Source organism: Pempheris klunzingeri, chromosome 20, assembly GCF_042242105.1.
Source record: "Pempheris klunzingeri isolate RE-2024b chromosome 20, fPemKlu1.hap1, whole genome shotgun sequence".
NCBI lineage: Eukaryota > Metazoa > Chordata > Actinopteri > Acropomatiformes > Pempheridae > Pempheris > Pempheris klunzingeri.
The window spans coordinates 12,755,983-12,773,158 of record NC_092031.1 but is presented as its reverse complement, the minus strand read 5'-3'; the positions used below and the strand labels follow the sequence as shown (position 1 = coordinate 12,773,158).

General features: G+C 39.3%; 1 protein-coding gene across 1 annotated transcript; it reads right to left on the bottom strand.

Moving 5' to 3' along the window:
• Window positions 1–120: 120 nt before the first annotated feature.
• On the bottom strand, window positions 121–15,830 carry LOC139219589 (actin-binding LIM protein 1-like). The gene is made up of 20 exons (XM_070851507.1): window positions 15,515–15,830; window positions 14,901–14,918; window positions 12,156–12,180; window positions 10,493–10,593; window positions 8,385–8,568; window positions 8,180–8,289; window positions 7,065–7,191; window positions 6,798–6,891; window positions 6,092–6,179; window positions 5,952–6,010; window positions 5,606–5,662; window positions 5,046–5,123; window positions 4,096–4,266; window positions 3,441–3,470; window positions 3,218–3,347; window positions 2,967–3,053; window positions 1,768–1,815; window positions 1,355–1,419; window positions 943–996; window positions 121–504 (listed from the first exon to the last, which is right to left on the bottom strand). Exons 1-20 carry the CDS (start codon window positions 15,828–15,830, stop codon window positions 280–282), a joined length of 2,067 nt encoding a protein of 688 aa, XP_070707608.1. The 3' UTR covers window positions 121–279.
• Between the last annotated feature and the right edge of the window lie 1,346 nt (window positions 15,831–17,176).

The window sequence follows — 17,176 nt, the reverse complement described above, 5'->3', positions numbered from 1 at the left end:
ACAAAGACTGGTTGAGAATGCTTTATAAATGGATTGTCCCATATATCACATATGCTGCACCTAAACACAAGGACACAACACACAGGGGCAATTTTTTCCTCGTATGTTGGGAGCTATTCAGATGCGAGATGGGGTTAGAACATCATGTACAATGCAAATCAAAGATCACTGAAAAAAAACACAGCTCCTGCTTCTGTTAGTCTTTGTCAAAAGACTCAGTGTATTTTCAAGATGACAAAGAAGTTGTCCATGAAACCTCAGCAATCCGCATACTCAGCACTAACCTACAGCTATTATACTAGCAAGCTTGTGTTTGAAGTCCATCCTATGCTCCACTGGATTGTACTGTATTAGCTGTTTTCCCTCTAGCACAGACTTTGGCTGAAAACTAAATGGTGGCAAAAACATGAATATGAGAATAATACTTGCTTTTGGTTCCAACAAATTAGGCATAGACATTCCTCTGTCCATTTGTGATAATGGATGTTGACCGTCATGGATGTGCTACAGAATGAAGTAAACACATGCAATGGGAAAATGTCAAGACAGGATTAGTCACTTCAAAGCTCGAAGCCAAATAGCCAAGTCAAGTATATTTTTAAAATGAGTGGTTGAAGAGTCAGTTATGTAAATTGTGGGATACATATTAATGGGGAGATCTGCAAATACAGTGTACACTTCAAATAAAACATGCTCAGGCAGACAGCGAGGTGAGCTCAATCCTTCAGAAATGCAATAAACCGAACAGGGACAGGGAGCATGAGCGGGGATTCAAGGTCACATGAAGCTCCAGTCAGCTCTTCTCACATACCTTATAGTCTGAAAGGCAGGGGGAAAGGAAAAGAACAGGCAACACCAATTATTTTTCTAAAGAATCATCCACTTAGTTCATATATAGTTCATATAGTAGTGATTTCCATGATAGATAATAAAGATGTCAACATACTTACCAATAAATCTGTCGCCGTTGTAAGGGGAGAAATCAGCTGACCGTGGCTTAACGAGAGGAAAACATATTAAAACACTGAAAGGCTTCTCAGAGGAGACATTAACTCTATTAATTAAGTGCTGTAAATTAAACAAACCTCATATAGTTTCTTAGTGTATTTCTATAGCTACCCGACAAAAATCACAAGTAGTATGTACTATTTTGCTGTGTGGAGTGTTATAATTCAAATAGGAAGTGAAATATTAAATCCAGGAAGTGGGTTGCCCTCCATGTTTATGATTTAGTTAAACTTCAAAACAAAGTCATTTCAAAATCATCCAACCCCCTGAATCAAAATTATGTCACTTCACAGCGTTATGCAATAGTCTTGCAGAGAGAATTAGGTATCAGTCATGTTGCTCTTACCGGATTGAGGCCACTGCGACCATATCCAGGCAAAGAGGATGTTTGGGATGTGGAGGAATTTGGCTCTATGTGAAAGTGAAACAGCAGATAGATCAGCTCAGCGTGAGACGGCTTACAGTCAGACTCGGCTCTTTGCCCCAATTTACATCAGACTTACTAAGTAAATATACCATGCCAGGTTCTTGAATTAGCCTTTGGCTACCTGTTCTGTAAAACCAACTTCTCAGTACTGCTCTATTTTAATATTTACATTTCCCATAACACCATGTTGGACATTTACATCTTTACTAAACAGCCATTATTTAAGTTAATCTACTTTCCCTCATTGACTGTTTACATGTAGTTTACAGTAATCAGCATTCATATGAGCTTTTTTAAAAGCTTAACTGAAAGGTAAAAAGGTCATATTGTACCTTCCTGTTTATAAATTGGAGGCCTCTTGTACATGTTGAAGCCTTCCTCTGCAGATAGAAAAGAATACAGCATCAGCAGATAATTCATCCTGAAATATTACACAGCAGAACCAAAATGATACGTTATTGGTAATAATCAACTGTCCCGGCAGCTAAATCACTCCTTTTACACTTTCAATCTTTAAAGATATTATTCGTATCTATCTATCAATTGATAGAATAGCAGAGCATGTGTCCATATAATTCAAGCTTTAAGCACAATCAGCACACAAAACATTTACATTCACAAAACAGCAAGTGTAGTAACCTTTTTCTCACAGTTATAGTTTAATTTCATGAAATTTTCATGTAACAGAGTTTCAGAAATGATCATCAGGATCACTGTAAGAATCATGCAATAATATTTCAAATGAATTGATTATGAAGACTAAATAAAGTAGTGCACCACTCACTATTATATACAGGAATCAAAGCTGAATTGTTAATGATTTTCATTTCCTTCCAAAAAAAACCCCATGACAGCGATTGCCTGTCAAAGCTCGTCACATTTCATCCACAAACATGATGAAAGAGGCTTTAAAAAAAAAATCACAGCACTGCTATAAATAGGCACGGCTGCAGAGGCTTGTGTGAGTGAAGTTGGGAACAGGCACAGGAATATTTACTTATTTAATCAATCAAACCAGTTTTAAAAATAAACACTTTGATATTGAATTATAAAGAGGGTTTCAGTTTGAGCAGGGGGTGTGCTGGCAGAAGAGAAGAATAAAGGTAGAGTGAAGTAAAACATGCAAAGTAGTAAAAGGAAAAGAAAGTGAAATATCTGGAGGAGGCTGTGCTGTCTCCCACTGTGAACTATGAAGAAAGAGTGGGTGGGACTGACAGTCTCTCTGAACTTTGACCACTAGATGGCTCAGTGTTTCTAAGAATAAAATAAATCACATCTCAGTGGCATCTTTCTTACAAACTCTGACCCTTAAACCTTTAAGCATTTTAGCTCTAGCAATTTGGATGTTGTAAAATTTCTTACTTTCCCTTTACACTCACCACAGTCCATTGTGTTTTAGAGCATAAAATGCTGGGTGTGCTATCAAACGTCAGTGTTTAATAGGAAATAGAAAAGATAACAGTAGGCAAGGAAATAGGGGGAGGGGAGGGGGGGATGCAGAAAAGGGTGACAGAGGAGCAGGGGTTCTTACCTTTGGTGTGAGGGAGAAAGTGGTGACATAGAGGGGAAGTGGGGCAGGTGTCATTGTTTCCAGACAATAAAGAGGGAGAAAGTGTCCCTGTTGTTTATTATTCCATGAAAGAAGTGGAAAGAGGAGGAGGAGGAGGAGTCGTGGAAGTGAAGAGAAAAGGTGGTGCAGAGAAATAGTGAGCACAGAGTGATTAATATCTTTCCAAAGGTGATAAGAAGATTGAGATAGTTTTACTTAAGCGCTCCTCTCACCTGGCCGGTGGAAGTGTTGCGGCGATCTGGACAGAGTCGGCGTGTAACTATGACGATTGTACATTTCATGAAGTCCAAAGGTTCCATGGCTTTTAGATTTTGGTATGGACTTTCTTATTTCAAAACTCTCCTTGGAAGAAGAAAGACACAAAACCAGTGTAAAAAGTCTGGTACACACTGTATGTGACCTTAATTAAGTAAAGCTAATAAAACATGTATTTACCTCAGTGTTTTCAGATATGTTTCCTGGTGACTAGATCAGAAAGACAGAGAAGTAAAAATCAATGTATGAACCAGAGAGAAGATACACTGTAGTCACTTCAGGTGAAGTCCTCGTATCTCCAAATTTGTCTGATGTGAAGAAAAACAACCTTTCCCGACCTATATGAATTTTTTTAATGTTTTATAAGAGGAAGACATGTATGATATTCTTCACTCTGTAATACTTTGGCTGAATTTGAAAACAGTTGGAGTTCTGAGATTTTCACATGAAGACAAACACATAAAAGTTAGGAAACAAAAGGATTTTATCACGATGGTACTAAAAACACTACAAACTGTAATCACAGGGTGAGTACCCTGTGTACCTGCCTAGATCTTGGCTTAGAAATTTTAAGCTATTTCATCCATATTCATTCTTTATATGTTAGTGTACAGGCACTATTACACTAAAACACATTTAAAGACACATCCATTATTCATTATAAATGTCTTTGCATTTTGGGCCAAACACAGTTAAATATAATAAACAAAACAAGAATATAACAAAACAAGACCTTACTTGGTTTGATTGATAAATCAAACCAAGAAAAAAAACACCAAAACAATGACACACAAACATGTCACTGGGTATGACTTGGAGCATTGAATTAAGTTACCTCTGCAGGGCTTTGCCTGTGCTGCCTGTTGGCCTTGTTGTCCAAAGTAGAGGAGCTGTTGTTCACACACTTATAAGATATCATATCTGGATGCTCTATATCATATATAGCCTTGACTCTGGGAATTGCCGCTAAGTCTCGGTAATCAATGGTCTCATTATCTACTTTTGCCTGGAACCAGGACAGGGAGGAGAGGGGAGAGGGGCACAGAGGGTGGAATATAGAGGGAGCACAGTGTGGTTTAGGAAAGGTCAAAGGTTGCTTATTACATCACGTAGTGAAGGAATGAAACTTTAATCCCATAACACCTCAAAGGTTTGACTTTGGCACATGAGGTGGTCAGATTAACATCATAACCTGTGGCCTGCTTCTGTTTCACTATATTAGTCATTTCTAAGGCTTTCAGGAGTTCAAAAGCTAATTGCTTTTTGGCTCATTTTGAGGTGTTTTGTTGGGGTAAAGTTTATTCCACACAATAAACCAACAGGATCATAAGAGACTGGGTGGAGCAAACAAAGCACAGAAAGCACCAGATTGCTTTTATGGTCACATACAATCTGAATTGACAATGCATTCACTTTGATTACACAAATTAATCTAAATTCCTGTTCAATATGTGGTTGATTTTTTTCAGTATATCAATAATTAAATTGAGAAAATGTATTCATCATTCAACCACAATTGAAATCCAGTTTTTCTCTCACAAGCAAGATGAAGCTATTTCCGACCAGTCAAGGTTAAGTTGAAAAAAAATGTTTAAAAAAAAAAAAACATTGGCTTTTTTCCTAAATGTTTGTCTTCATTTACTATCAAATAGAAACATCTTGCAAAACAGACACTTTGTCCATGCGACTCCCCTGTATAAATAAAGGATAAACGAAATGTAAATCAACCCATGGTGAATTGGGCACCATGGAAGATGTGAAGCAGATGTGATCACCACAACTTACACAGATAGTTCGACCGGGACTCCCTGGAGTGCATGAGCCCGGCCTGGAGCAGGAGCTCTCAGATGACGATCTAGTGAGCTATGGAAAAAAAAAAAAAAAGATAGTTGTGTTAGTTTGACTGAGAAACATCACTTTCTGCTTCAGCTCAGGTGTTTGTAGACAGCTTCCATTTCATTCTCTCAATATCTTTTCATTACACACACACAGCTTGGTCGTCACATCTGGCCTAGTTTCCCTGTCACTCGTGTGGGTAAAAGCAATTACAAAGAATCATAATGCAGCAAATGCAAATGACTGGCATCATGCAGTTTTGTGTATTGTTTCATATTTCTACATTTATTTGTAACTACATTGGTTGGTTTTGCATGGAACTTGAATCATGCTGGTCATATACTTAATGGTGAAATAACACATTGGTGTATATTAAACTGTGCAGGTACTAGTAGATGGCAGGAATGACACAGCCAAGCATGCAGCAAATGAAATCGCATATGTGAGATCACAGCCTGCTCACTCTAGAAGACCACCAGTGCAAACGGCAGCCCGCTCACGATATTAACCTTGCGTTCATGTGGGGGGAAAAAGAAATCAAGACATGGTGTTTTTGGCCTGCTGACCTGGGAAGGAATAGAATTCACGATGTTCATATAATCATGTGTAGGACAGCAACTTACACACATATCTCACTCACATCCTCCTTGTTACAGCAGTTACACCAGCTGGACATTAACAGCTTATTTTGAGAGGTTATATATATATATATATATATATATATATATATATATATATATATATGATATTGTGCTTTGATACAAGTCTGTATAATCAGAATACAACCTCTAACACATATTAAACTGTAGGTCACAGATGAAAACAAAGTTGAGTGTAAAGTCAGGAGGATCTTACCCTGTAACTGTCCTCAGTTCTGCTGCTGTCTCTGCAGTCTGGGTGCCAAATGGTTGATCCTGTGAATGAGGGACAGTTAAAAGAAATGCCCAGTTTACGCAGACTCCCTTGAACAAACACTTAATAATTTTCAAACTGACCTTGCAGATACATTTCTTCACCTTCTTTGAACATTTTGTCACATCGGCTGCATCTTGCACAGGTGGGGTGATAATGTTTGTCCCCTGCCTATAGCAGATAATGAAAGTTAGGCATTGTCACCGAGAGAGAGAATGAACATATAACACTGTAGGCGTGGGGCTCTCAACCTCAAGGATGTGGGGACTGGCAAGCGAGCAAAGAGTGATGTCTGGACAAGCTGAGGTATATCTGCTTTGAAAATCCCCTTGAGATAGTTTTTACAAAATAAAAATAGTATTCATTTCTGTCTGACGTGGGTTTTCTACAGGCTTCAGATTTTTACCGGGAAACTTTCCGTGTTTAGCTGATGAAAGTTCAGATACCGTAGGTTGTCAGAATGAAAAGAATAAACGTTACACCTGTCATATGCATGTCAGAATCACTGACAGAGTTGTTTCTATTTTAAATAAAATAAGAAGACCAATGATGGAGATGAGATATCATTTACAATCATGATGCAACTCATTTTGCTCTGGTTTTTGTGGTCATGTAGCAGCACACTTCCTCTAACAAACAGACGTATGTAATACTTCCTGTTTATTCACATTGTTCACATATTTTATTTGTTCAGGACAAGTCATGATAACATGTTGAACATGAGACATGTTGAACATAGTGAGTTTATTCTCGGTGAGCTCAGTCTTCACTGATAGTAACATTTCTCACCTCGAGGACTTTTCCGGTTATAAACTTCTGACAAGCTTCGCATTGCACCCCAAACTGATTCTGGTAGTCCCTCTCACAATAGGGAATGCCATCCCTGAAAGATAACACACCTTATATTGAATACACATATTCTCAAGCTAAGATCATCTCTAATTCTATAATAATGTAATAATATAATAGTACAACACCTTTTGCATTTCTTGGTAAAAAAGAAGTAAAGAAAGAACTATGAATAAGAGAGGGTATGAATGAAAGCTTTGTATTTACTTGCTGATATATTCTCCGCTCAGCACTTTCCTGCAGGCTTTACACTTGAAGCAGCCAAGGTGCCACTGGCCACCCAGGGCTAACAGAGCCTGGCCATTCTTGATGTCTCTACCACAGCCACAGCAGTCTGAAAACACACACACATGTTTCATTAAGAGCAAACACTGAACAACAGGCTGTTGCCTTTTTTTTTTTAAATAAATGTGTTAGGCCTATTATCCGGTGATAAGCATAAATTTTAATAGGTTTTAATTTTCCTTGTATATTTCTGGATAAACGTAAATGTAAAAACTGAACATTAAAAGTCCATCTGGTCTCTTTACAGCCAACTATCAGTGGCTGTAAATTTCCTCTACAATCCCACAGAGAGATCCTCTTTTAGATTCAGAGGCTTTGTGAGTCTGGATCCTCTGTTCATCCCCCCTGCTATCTATAGATAAGATGAATAAGGTCAAGTTGAGGTGAAGCGTGAAGTTCTGCTGTATTTCTGAGTCCATACTGAGTCATTGACCTGGCAGGAACCCGAGAGGATGACCAGATCTGTGAGGTAATGTCAACTCAGCGTTGTGAAAAGGATATCAAGTCTACCTGGAGGAGGTGGCATTAAGGACACTGTTTAGCTTGCATTCCGGACAAAATTGATAGTGTGCAGACGTGGAAGGGGCTTTTCGCACAAGTAATTGGATGAAAGCTGAATGGTTGTCAGGTCCTGCAGAGTTGTGCTGATCTTTTACATTCTTTTCTTTGCCCTGATGACATACAGATCTATTGTGGATGATTAAAAATGTTCTGAAAACACACTGCTCCTTCTCTTCAAAACACGAGGAAGGAAATACACACATATAGGTATGCAATCAGATGTGTGAAGATTTCATCTCCCTATGATGAGGGGGGCTGGCAGGTGTGGCACTGACCTTGAATGACTCTAAAGCACAGGGCAAAGTAAACAGGAAGCTGGCATAAGAGCCACAGCTGACCAATGTTCACTGTCTGCAAATCCACTGTTGGATTACGTCTACATGGGATCTTGATCTATTTTAAAGCTTCAATAATCAGTATTTTATTTGAACACTGGATACTCGCTTAGAGAGTAAATTCTACAAGAATGCACTCACTACTGGGATAGCTGATGTCGCTGGGTGAAGGAGACACGGGTCGAATGCAGCGTTGACAGAGGCAGTCTTTTCCACTGAAGGTGACACAATCCCCGGCAGGAAAGGGCTGTCTGTGAAACACAGAAAGAGGCAGAGATATACCTCACACAAAAAAATTGTTGTTGCTGCCTTCGAACATGTTTGTGTAGCTAAAACTCCCAGTTACTTGCAAGTGGTGCACACAAAGCATGCTGGGTGGTAGGTCTTCCCCAGGACCGTGACCACCTCTCCCTCCACGAACTCGCCACAGTTACTGCAGATTGTGCCGTGAAGCCTCTGGAAGTCCAGCGGGCAGAGGTAGTCTCCATTTCTCATGAAGAAGCCACTCTGAGCCAAGTCACAGCCACACACTGCACACACACACACACACACACACACACACACACATGGGTTGAAAGTAATATAAAGGTTGGATAACAACATAAAACATTAAAGCTGCAATAATCAATATTTCCGTCTGCTTTTTGTCAAACAAGATATCACACTGCTGTTTCCCTGCCCTGCTCTTGTCCTTATAATAAATTAGAATATAATAAAATACAATGGTACTAGCTTCAAATTTGTGATGATTAACCATTTGCTTGTATTATAGTCAGAACTCACTCTAAAATGTATTCTTTTTCAATTTTGTATTAATGTGTATTGGTTTGCTTACATTGCCTTCTGCTTTACATTCAGTTTTCTTATTGTTTCTTTATTGTTCTGTACAGAGCTTTGGTCCAAGGGATTTATAACTTGATACACCTGTTCTGTATATATTTTTATTTGTTTTATTGGGTCAGTAAATATGAGTTTTGAGTTTAAGTTGTCACCTCCTGCCAGGCTGTTGTCGTAATAGTGAGTTGACAGCAACTACATGATCCATCAGAGGGATGAGATAAATGCTATTTGAGCTGCCTGACCTTGTGATTCTGCCAGGATTTCTGAGGTGTTTATGTGTTCTCATCAATTTGTGTGTGAGTATGTTTGCTGATCATCCCAGTGACAAGTGACAGGGAGGCAGTGTGTTCTCTCAGCTTGTTTGGAGTCATTTAATACCGCTCAACAACAGAGTGCACCGAGATGCCAAGGACAGATTTATACTGCTTTATTCCTGTCCTACTGCCACTCACTCACAATGTATATGGGTTTTATTTTAAAAAGTATTATTTCAAAGTCCGAATAAAACATGCACACACATGAGTGTATATTCCTCTGATCCCAGAGAGCAGAGTTTGATAGAAATGATATACAACTCTACTGAAAACCAGATGAATCTTTATGTATCTTATTATGTTCATAAATGCATAAAGTGAGAGTCTTTGATTCTTAGCTGCTTTTATACTGACACTATATTGCCATTGCTTATTATTGTTATCAATGTGATAGTTCTTTCTTCTTATTTCCTTCTTTCTGTACCATACAGTTAAATTCAGATTGATGAAATTCAGATCAGTTTAAAAACCTTTGCTAATGTTCCCTGTGATTTATCTTAATCCTAATTTATTCACATTCAAAGTGAAGCCCACGAACCCCTTCGATCCCTGGTCTTCCCACTGTTATAATAATGTGGCTTCTCTGCACTGAAAGTGTCTTTGTCTCCTCTGCACTGTAAACACTGTCACAATGGGATGAAAGGGCAACAACACGAGAAGGTTGTCAGTTTCGATTAGAGGGGACAATAGTGTGCTGAGGAAATATGTTTTCCACAAAAGAGACTAACTTTTGATTGTCTGTATGACAACCCAGGAGGTTCTCACAACAGCCCATTGTTAATGTAGAATATTTTCTAATAAATTGAATTTGAAGGCACCAGCAAATTCCGCTCAATTTAAAACTAACCTACTAAAAATAAGGAGCTTTAATGCAACATAAAGAGTCAAATGTTACTTACTGCTAGCATATCAAATTCTTAATATGTCTTAATCAAGTTTCTGGAGATTGCAGTGTATAAAATTCATCATAAAAACCTGACCACAGTGCCCCAGTCCCATTGAATGCTGAGAGAAGGTGAATGCATTATTATCTCTGATAATATTTATGTTGCCTTTTTTCAAGAGGAGATTTGGAGTAAAAATCAGGAATTCAATCATGCTGTGTTCAAGGCAGCTGCCAATTCATCTCTGCTGCACATGAGGAATTCTTTTCATTGAGTCGCTTTCCCAGAAGTCCAAATGTGGACACTTCCATAGAGCTTCCCCCGATCACCTGAGTGTGTTCTGACTGAAGTGTCACTGCAGACCACTCCAATAGTGCACCAGCATCTGATCACGCCGACATGTTGACGATACTCACGCTTGCAGGTAAAGCACTTTACATGGAAGTGGTTGGTCTGGACTCGCAGCACCTCTCCCTTGCATGGCTCCCCACATCTGAAGCACTGGATGACTTGCCTCCTCCCTGGAGAACTTGGGTGGCAGCCATTCTGAGCAAGTAGCACTGCAGGAGATGGAAGAACAAATGAATCAGTGAAGTGCTGACAAATTAATTATCACTGTTCGCGATGTAAAATGTCATTTTACAGTGTCATCTTTATGCTTGAAGAAAAGTGTGGGAAAAGTTAAAAGTTCTGGTTGATTTAGCAAAGCCGCCTGCTAACATTTGTTAATTAGGAGTAAGCACACACAAGTACAGCTGAGGCTGATAGGAGTATCATTAGTTTTGCAGGTATTTGATTACAAAGTATTGGACAAATGAAAACTTTGACTGGCTCACTGTATGGAATGTGAAAAGGTCAACAAAGTTCTAAAACAAGCGTCTGTACCAAATGTTGATGGCATTTCGTTCAATAGTTGTTAATACCTTTCACTAAAAAATACAAATGTTAACCTCGTGGTTAAAGGAACCAGCAGAGACGTCACCCAAATCAGTATTACTTATTACACGGTAATCATGAGTGGATGTAGAAAATTCTGTACTAATCTATCAGGTAAATGCTGTGATATTTCACCGAATAAGCAAAAAGTTGGACCTGCTGGTGGTGCTATAGGAAGAGTCTGTGGATCACCAACATCAGGTCATCAATGTAAATGAGAAGCTGTTCTCAACTGATTTTACCTGGTAAAATAAAGGTTAAATAAAAAAATAATAATAAAATCATCAAAGGGGGGCGGTATGAATGACTGCCCAAAATATCATGGCAATCCATCCACTAGTTGTTGAGATATTTCAGTCTGGCTAACTGACAGTCACCCCTACAGACCTGCTGCTATTGTGGCTAAAAACATGTTCAATTTTATCAGCTCGTAACAAAACATTATAAGCTTAGCTGGTACACAGTTCAGGTATAAATCCGGGATTAGCTGAGTTTACACATTTTCAAATAAGCAAATGAGTAGCACACTCCTCCCAGTGTAAAGGTCTTTCTCTCATCCATGCAGTAAGTTTATCCTTTTCTGCCTGAGCAGTTCACTACAATGCAACAGTCCCTCATGATTGTCCTGTCAGTGCTCACATAGCTGAATGTAATGGTTAGACACGCTTTGCTTTGGCACAGAAACATCAGCATGAAGCTCACAAAGACAAGTGAAGGAGCCATTATTCCTCTGAGCGAAAATCGACCAACATCAGTAAAAGTCTCCTGTATAACTCATGCTCATGTGTCATACTGCAGCAGGAAAGCTCAACCTCATTCCCTCTCCTTCTGTCTCTTTCGTGTCAATATGGCGGCAGAAGCAGCGGATGCTTGTGCAATCTAATCACAGCCCACTTGAGAGGCATTGAATGTGATTAGCAGAGGAGAGAGGGGAAAGAATGTGGCACGTTGAGAGCGCTCTGTCTCCCTGTGTGTGGACACGCAGCATACAAATAGATAAACAGACACATGCAACTTCTAATCTTATTACATATACGGTTGGCCACAGAAAAGTCAGAACAAATTCACTTTTAAACTAAATATCAGGTAGAGAGGATGAATGGACGAGTTGTGACCCAAACAGAAAGATTTCTGCACACGTACAGCTGTGGGGGAAATGTTTTCTTATCTGTTCCGACGACCCAACACATGCCTCGTGAATACTGAGAAAATTGAGTCAAGCACCATCGGAATGTGGCCCCAGTCTGCCCCACAACAGGAGAGATTTGTCACTATGGTAACAAGTATGTAGTAACAAACTAGATTAAGAGACCATGATTGTCAAAGGTTAATATAGAGATCACTGTGACTGACTGTACAGTTTTGAAAACACAAGTTAAACCAGCGTGCACATTATGCTGTGATTAGGTCAGCTGCTGTAATGTAGACTGCGTATGGGATGAAAAAGTGTTAATTTTGTTTGTGACAAAGACTAGTAATCCGCAAACTAACATGCTGGAGCAATCTAATGGAGTCTGGTAACCAAGAGCTAACAAAACAAATGTAGCCGTAACTTAGAAATGCTGTTTGGGTCACACTGAAAGAAAAAAAGGGCTTTGATTTTGAAATTCTTTCTGCCAGTTGAAGAGCAGGTCATTGTGTGATCGTAATCGCATAATATCAGATCTAAATAAAAAAAATAAATCTCTTGAATAAGTGTTATTTTTGCCAAACTTAGCAGAATCCTAGTGGGAATGTAAGCCCGTCCTTTTGGCCATGGCACTCCAACAATGACGGAAAACCCAGCCAAACCGGCCTTTGTCCTGGAACGCCTCAGATATTTGTTAATGACGGAGCCATGATGCCAACACACATGTATGGAGGCCATTTGTCACGGCGACATGCACAGAATTTAGAGTTTAGAAATGTTTAGAAAAGACAGGCTGCACTATGTTGTAGTGTGTATACAGTGATGCAATACACAGTGTGTGTGTGTGTGTGTGTGTGTGGTAAAGCTGACGCGTGGAGTCCAAAATGTCTTCCACTCTTTCTTCTCCCAGAATGTGAAGCTGATATGGTGTCAAGTATTAGCAAATGGTAGATTTAGAAAGATGGCAAATGGAGAGAAACCTGAGACAGACAGCTAATCACGCAACCCGCTATCTGGTGTGTGCACGTGTGTGTACAGGGAGTGTGTGAGGGAATATCTATATCAAGTATTTTTGATGTACAAGTGCAACTGATTCTATTTTTATGGAAGTACAAAGTACTGAAATGTGAGGTACGCTTAATATATAACACTATGAATTTAACCACCCAACATAGTACAGTGAGGTCACATAATCACATTTATATTGGCTACAAGCTGTATTTAGTCATTCTGTATGTGTTGATAATCATTTGTCTTCTCCTGTTTACTGGTTTCATTGTCAGTAATGTAATAAATAAAAGAAAGTAAAGCAGAAGAGGTGAAGGAATGAGAGTTTTCTCTTTCATTCACTAAAAAGGATCCTGCACAGGTGCACATTTCCCATTTGGAATGCATTTGAGTTGATTTTAGATGTTTTGGAAGAGCACCCAGGGTGACTGGGGCATGTGTACATGCTTTGATTCACAATTACTAACACCTTCATGTGAAATGAGCGTAAAAACTACTTCTATTCAGTGCTAGTGGAGCGGTTTCAGGAGTTTCTGGAGGACATCAAACTAGAATCTCACTCTCCTTTTATCTTCCAGTAGTGAAATTAGTTTTTTCTCCATCACTCCATGCTGGCTGAATAAAGAGTCACCACAGCAGTTTACTCACAATAGACTGAATCTGTTCCCTGTCGCTGCAAAATAGAATAATTAGGGCGAAACAGTGCTGAATTCAGAAGTATGGCTGGGATCACATGCTGGTCTTACCTAACCATGATGCTCTCTACGAATAGCTGTAACAGCTGGGTTTGCACTTTTCCCCACTTGGCAACGACAATTTTAATCTCCAAATTCAGTTTCGAGATTTGGAAAAGGCCTGAGAATCTTAAGAAATCTTAAATAAAAATCTTAAAATGCACAGCATAAATGAATGTCATTTTGTTTTCAGAATTCACATACCAGAGCTTCCATACAGCCAGATATCAACCAAAGCTCACCAAATTACAAACAACACGTACCTTAACAAGATTTGTTGTAATATATAACACAAGACAACGTCAAATGACACCTCACATAGAAAGCCAAAAAGATTGCAAGCACAAAACACAATATGTTTGAAGTAAAAAAAAAAAAAGTTAGCATTATAATGTGTCACATTGATTTGGTTCATTTCTTTCCACAAAAAAAGTAGCCATAGATGAAGCTCGGAGACTTTTGAGTTAAAAATACACTAACAAGTTCCTGACAAATCATACGTATGTAAAGACGAACACAAACATAAACAGTGTGCACAAGCAGACACACTTCACACACACACACACACACACACTCATACATACACTCAGAGGCAAAAATGTCTACCTTTCTCTTTCATGGTTTCTACCCGTCAGTGGGAGCGTTTCACTGCAGTGGATCAGAGTGAGGAGAGGAACTGACTGGACGGCTGGTCCAAGGGAAAAGGGGGTGGTCCCAACACAGAGGGCAGGAGTGTGTGATAGTGTAAGTGTGTGTCTGAGTGTGTGTATGTGTGTGTGTGTGTGTGTGTGTTCTCATGGAGGACAATAAGAGCGAAATTAAATGTTTTTGTGTCTCACAATCAGCCCTCTGCATTGCCCTCTGTCCCCTGTCTGGACTGCTTGCCTGCCTCATGATGTGTAAGCTTATGTATCTATAATTTGCACATTAATTCAGTGACCTGCATCAGCTCCGCCTCAGTCATCTACACTTGGGTCCTATCCCCTCTATCCCCCCATTGTGCTTCTGAACTATGACCTAAATCATGCTGAATATCTAAATCCAGCTGCACCTCCATCAGTTTTGAATTCCTTCACACATGGTGATGGAGTTCACCTGAGAATAATCAGCACAATATTGACCAAAAGTGTGACTGTAGGTGCTGGTTTGTTATAATTAAAGAAGGAGAAATGCTGTGTCATGTCTGCCAAATACATTCTGAACTTTGATTCAAGCATTAGCTTGTGTTGCGATGATGTCAAAGGATCGAATCAAGTCAAGATTAACTAGCCAGCCAATAATGTCCATATTACAGTCTGACCTAAAACTTTCAATATTCACATACGTTCAGAAATACAGAATTATGGTAATGAAGAGCAAAATCAGCTGTCTAGCAGCAGACATAATAGCACATGTGTGCAATGTTATGTTCTGTCTAACAGCTTGATATCTGGTTACATTAAATTATTTAAAATAAAAAAAGATTTTGATTACACAACATAACCAGAACATGTTGGGTTTAATCATTGCCAGCCTTTTTTCTATTTGGTCACATGATACACCTATAAAACATTTTATGGCCAAACTATACAGCATAATAACAAGTCATTAGTATAACAGCTCATAAGGAAGTCAACAAGAGTATGAGTTACCTGACATCTCTGCGGGAACACTGGCCAGCTTTTCACACAGGAGGTAGTCGTTGGGGTTGAGGAACGGCAGCTGCTCCATCATGGACTGTTTAGGAATAAGGTAGAGAACTTCTGCAATTTCACCATCTTCAATGATTGACATGCGCCTCACAGAGTTCTTCCTCTTGACCCGGTCCAGAACCACCATTTCGTTGCTGTGACTGGAGCCGCAGATCCTTCCCAGGCTGCTGAGGTTGAGAAGGCTCGACATGCTCATGCTGTCAAGGTTGTCAGCCAAGCAGTTCAGGCTGCAGATCGACTCCAAGGGAGAAACCATAAAGCAAACGTCAAGATGCTAAAGCCCTCTGCTGAATGCCAGGTTTTAAGTTGCTCTTTTGGATTGACTCAGTGTGTGTGTGTGTGTTTGCACTGTCCATCAGACAGTTAAAGACTAACCCCTACCACAGGCCCCTTAAGAAGATTAAGCGAGGTATATATTTAGGGTTTATCTTCATGGCAAACAGAGGATCTAGACTGGAGTAAGTCTCTATCTGGTAACCCTCTTCCCTCCGTTCCAGTAACTTTGACTTGTCATCACGGGAGATGCATTTTTCTCATGATTGGGGAACTCTTAAGAAGATTATGAGCAGTACCCCTGCTCTGCATCATCCAGTTATGTATACAGTTAAAATCATATTATTTAAATCTGCAGTAAATGTCCACCATGTCTGTACAAGTTGGTCAATTTCTGACTTTGGTTGGATTATGAATAAATACATGGACCAGCTGGATATAAAATAATGAATCTTCAGAGATCTTTCATGACCTTCTGACTGACAATATTAAGCATGTATGAAGCATTTATTTTTATCTATTTTTTTTTTGTTCTCAGTAATCTACTGTCACAATAGGGACCTCTCCACATTTAACCTGGCACGGACAAGAAGTTGGCACTGGATCTTTAGAGCACTGGTTGTACTTAAGTATTTGAGGACTGCGGCATTAACCGAACACAAACAAGCCTGTCTAGATCAGTTTAGACACTCTCTAATTTGCCTTTTAATAAATTTCAGTGCTTCCTTTCACATGTCTTGCACAAATCAAATGACACATCTTCATCTGTAGGATGTGACAACTCCTGCATTTCACTTAGTAGCAGCTGATGCAATTTAATTCAGAAAGACAGCAATTAAATCAACAGTATTGCTAAAATGACTAACACAGCAATATGAATTGGCACAAATGATACAGTTAGGAATGTGTTCAGGCTTAAAGGTGCATTACATTTACTTGTGGTGCTGCCATATATGTAGCTGTTTACATGTCACCTACAAGCGATATGAAGTGCTGCTATCATGACTGCCTTAACCCAAAATAGCCACATCGACTTAAAAACCTTTTCTGATATGCAAGAATGTAGTTAATAAGAAATCATGCAGTTAAAATAGCAGGCTGCATATGGGGAAAAAACCTGAAGAGCTGAAGTAAAAGTCACTGAGGCAAACACAAAATGATCTTAAATCCTCCTAATCCCATGTTTACTACATGAAATGCAGTTGTAAATAAATGTGGAAAGAGCTCCACCTATTGGCCGTCATGTGCTAAAAACACTAGTAAGTATTTCTAGGGAAGACACTGGTTCGGCTGCTCAACTTTATATTGCATGTTAGGATTAGACTGTTT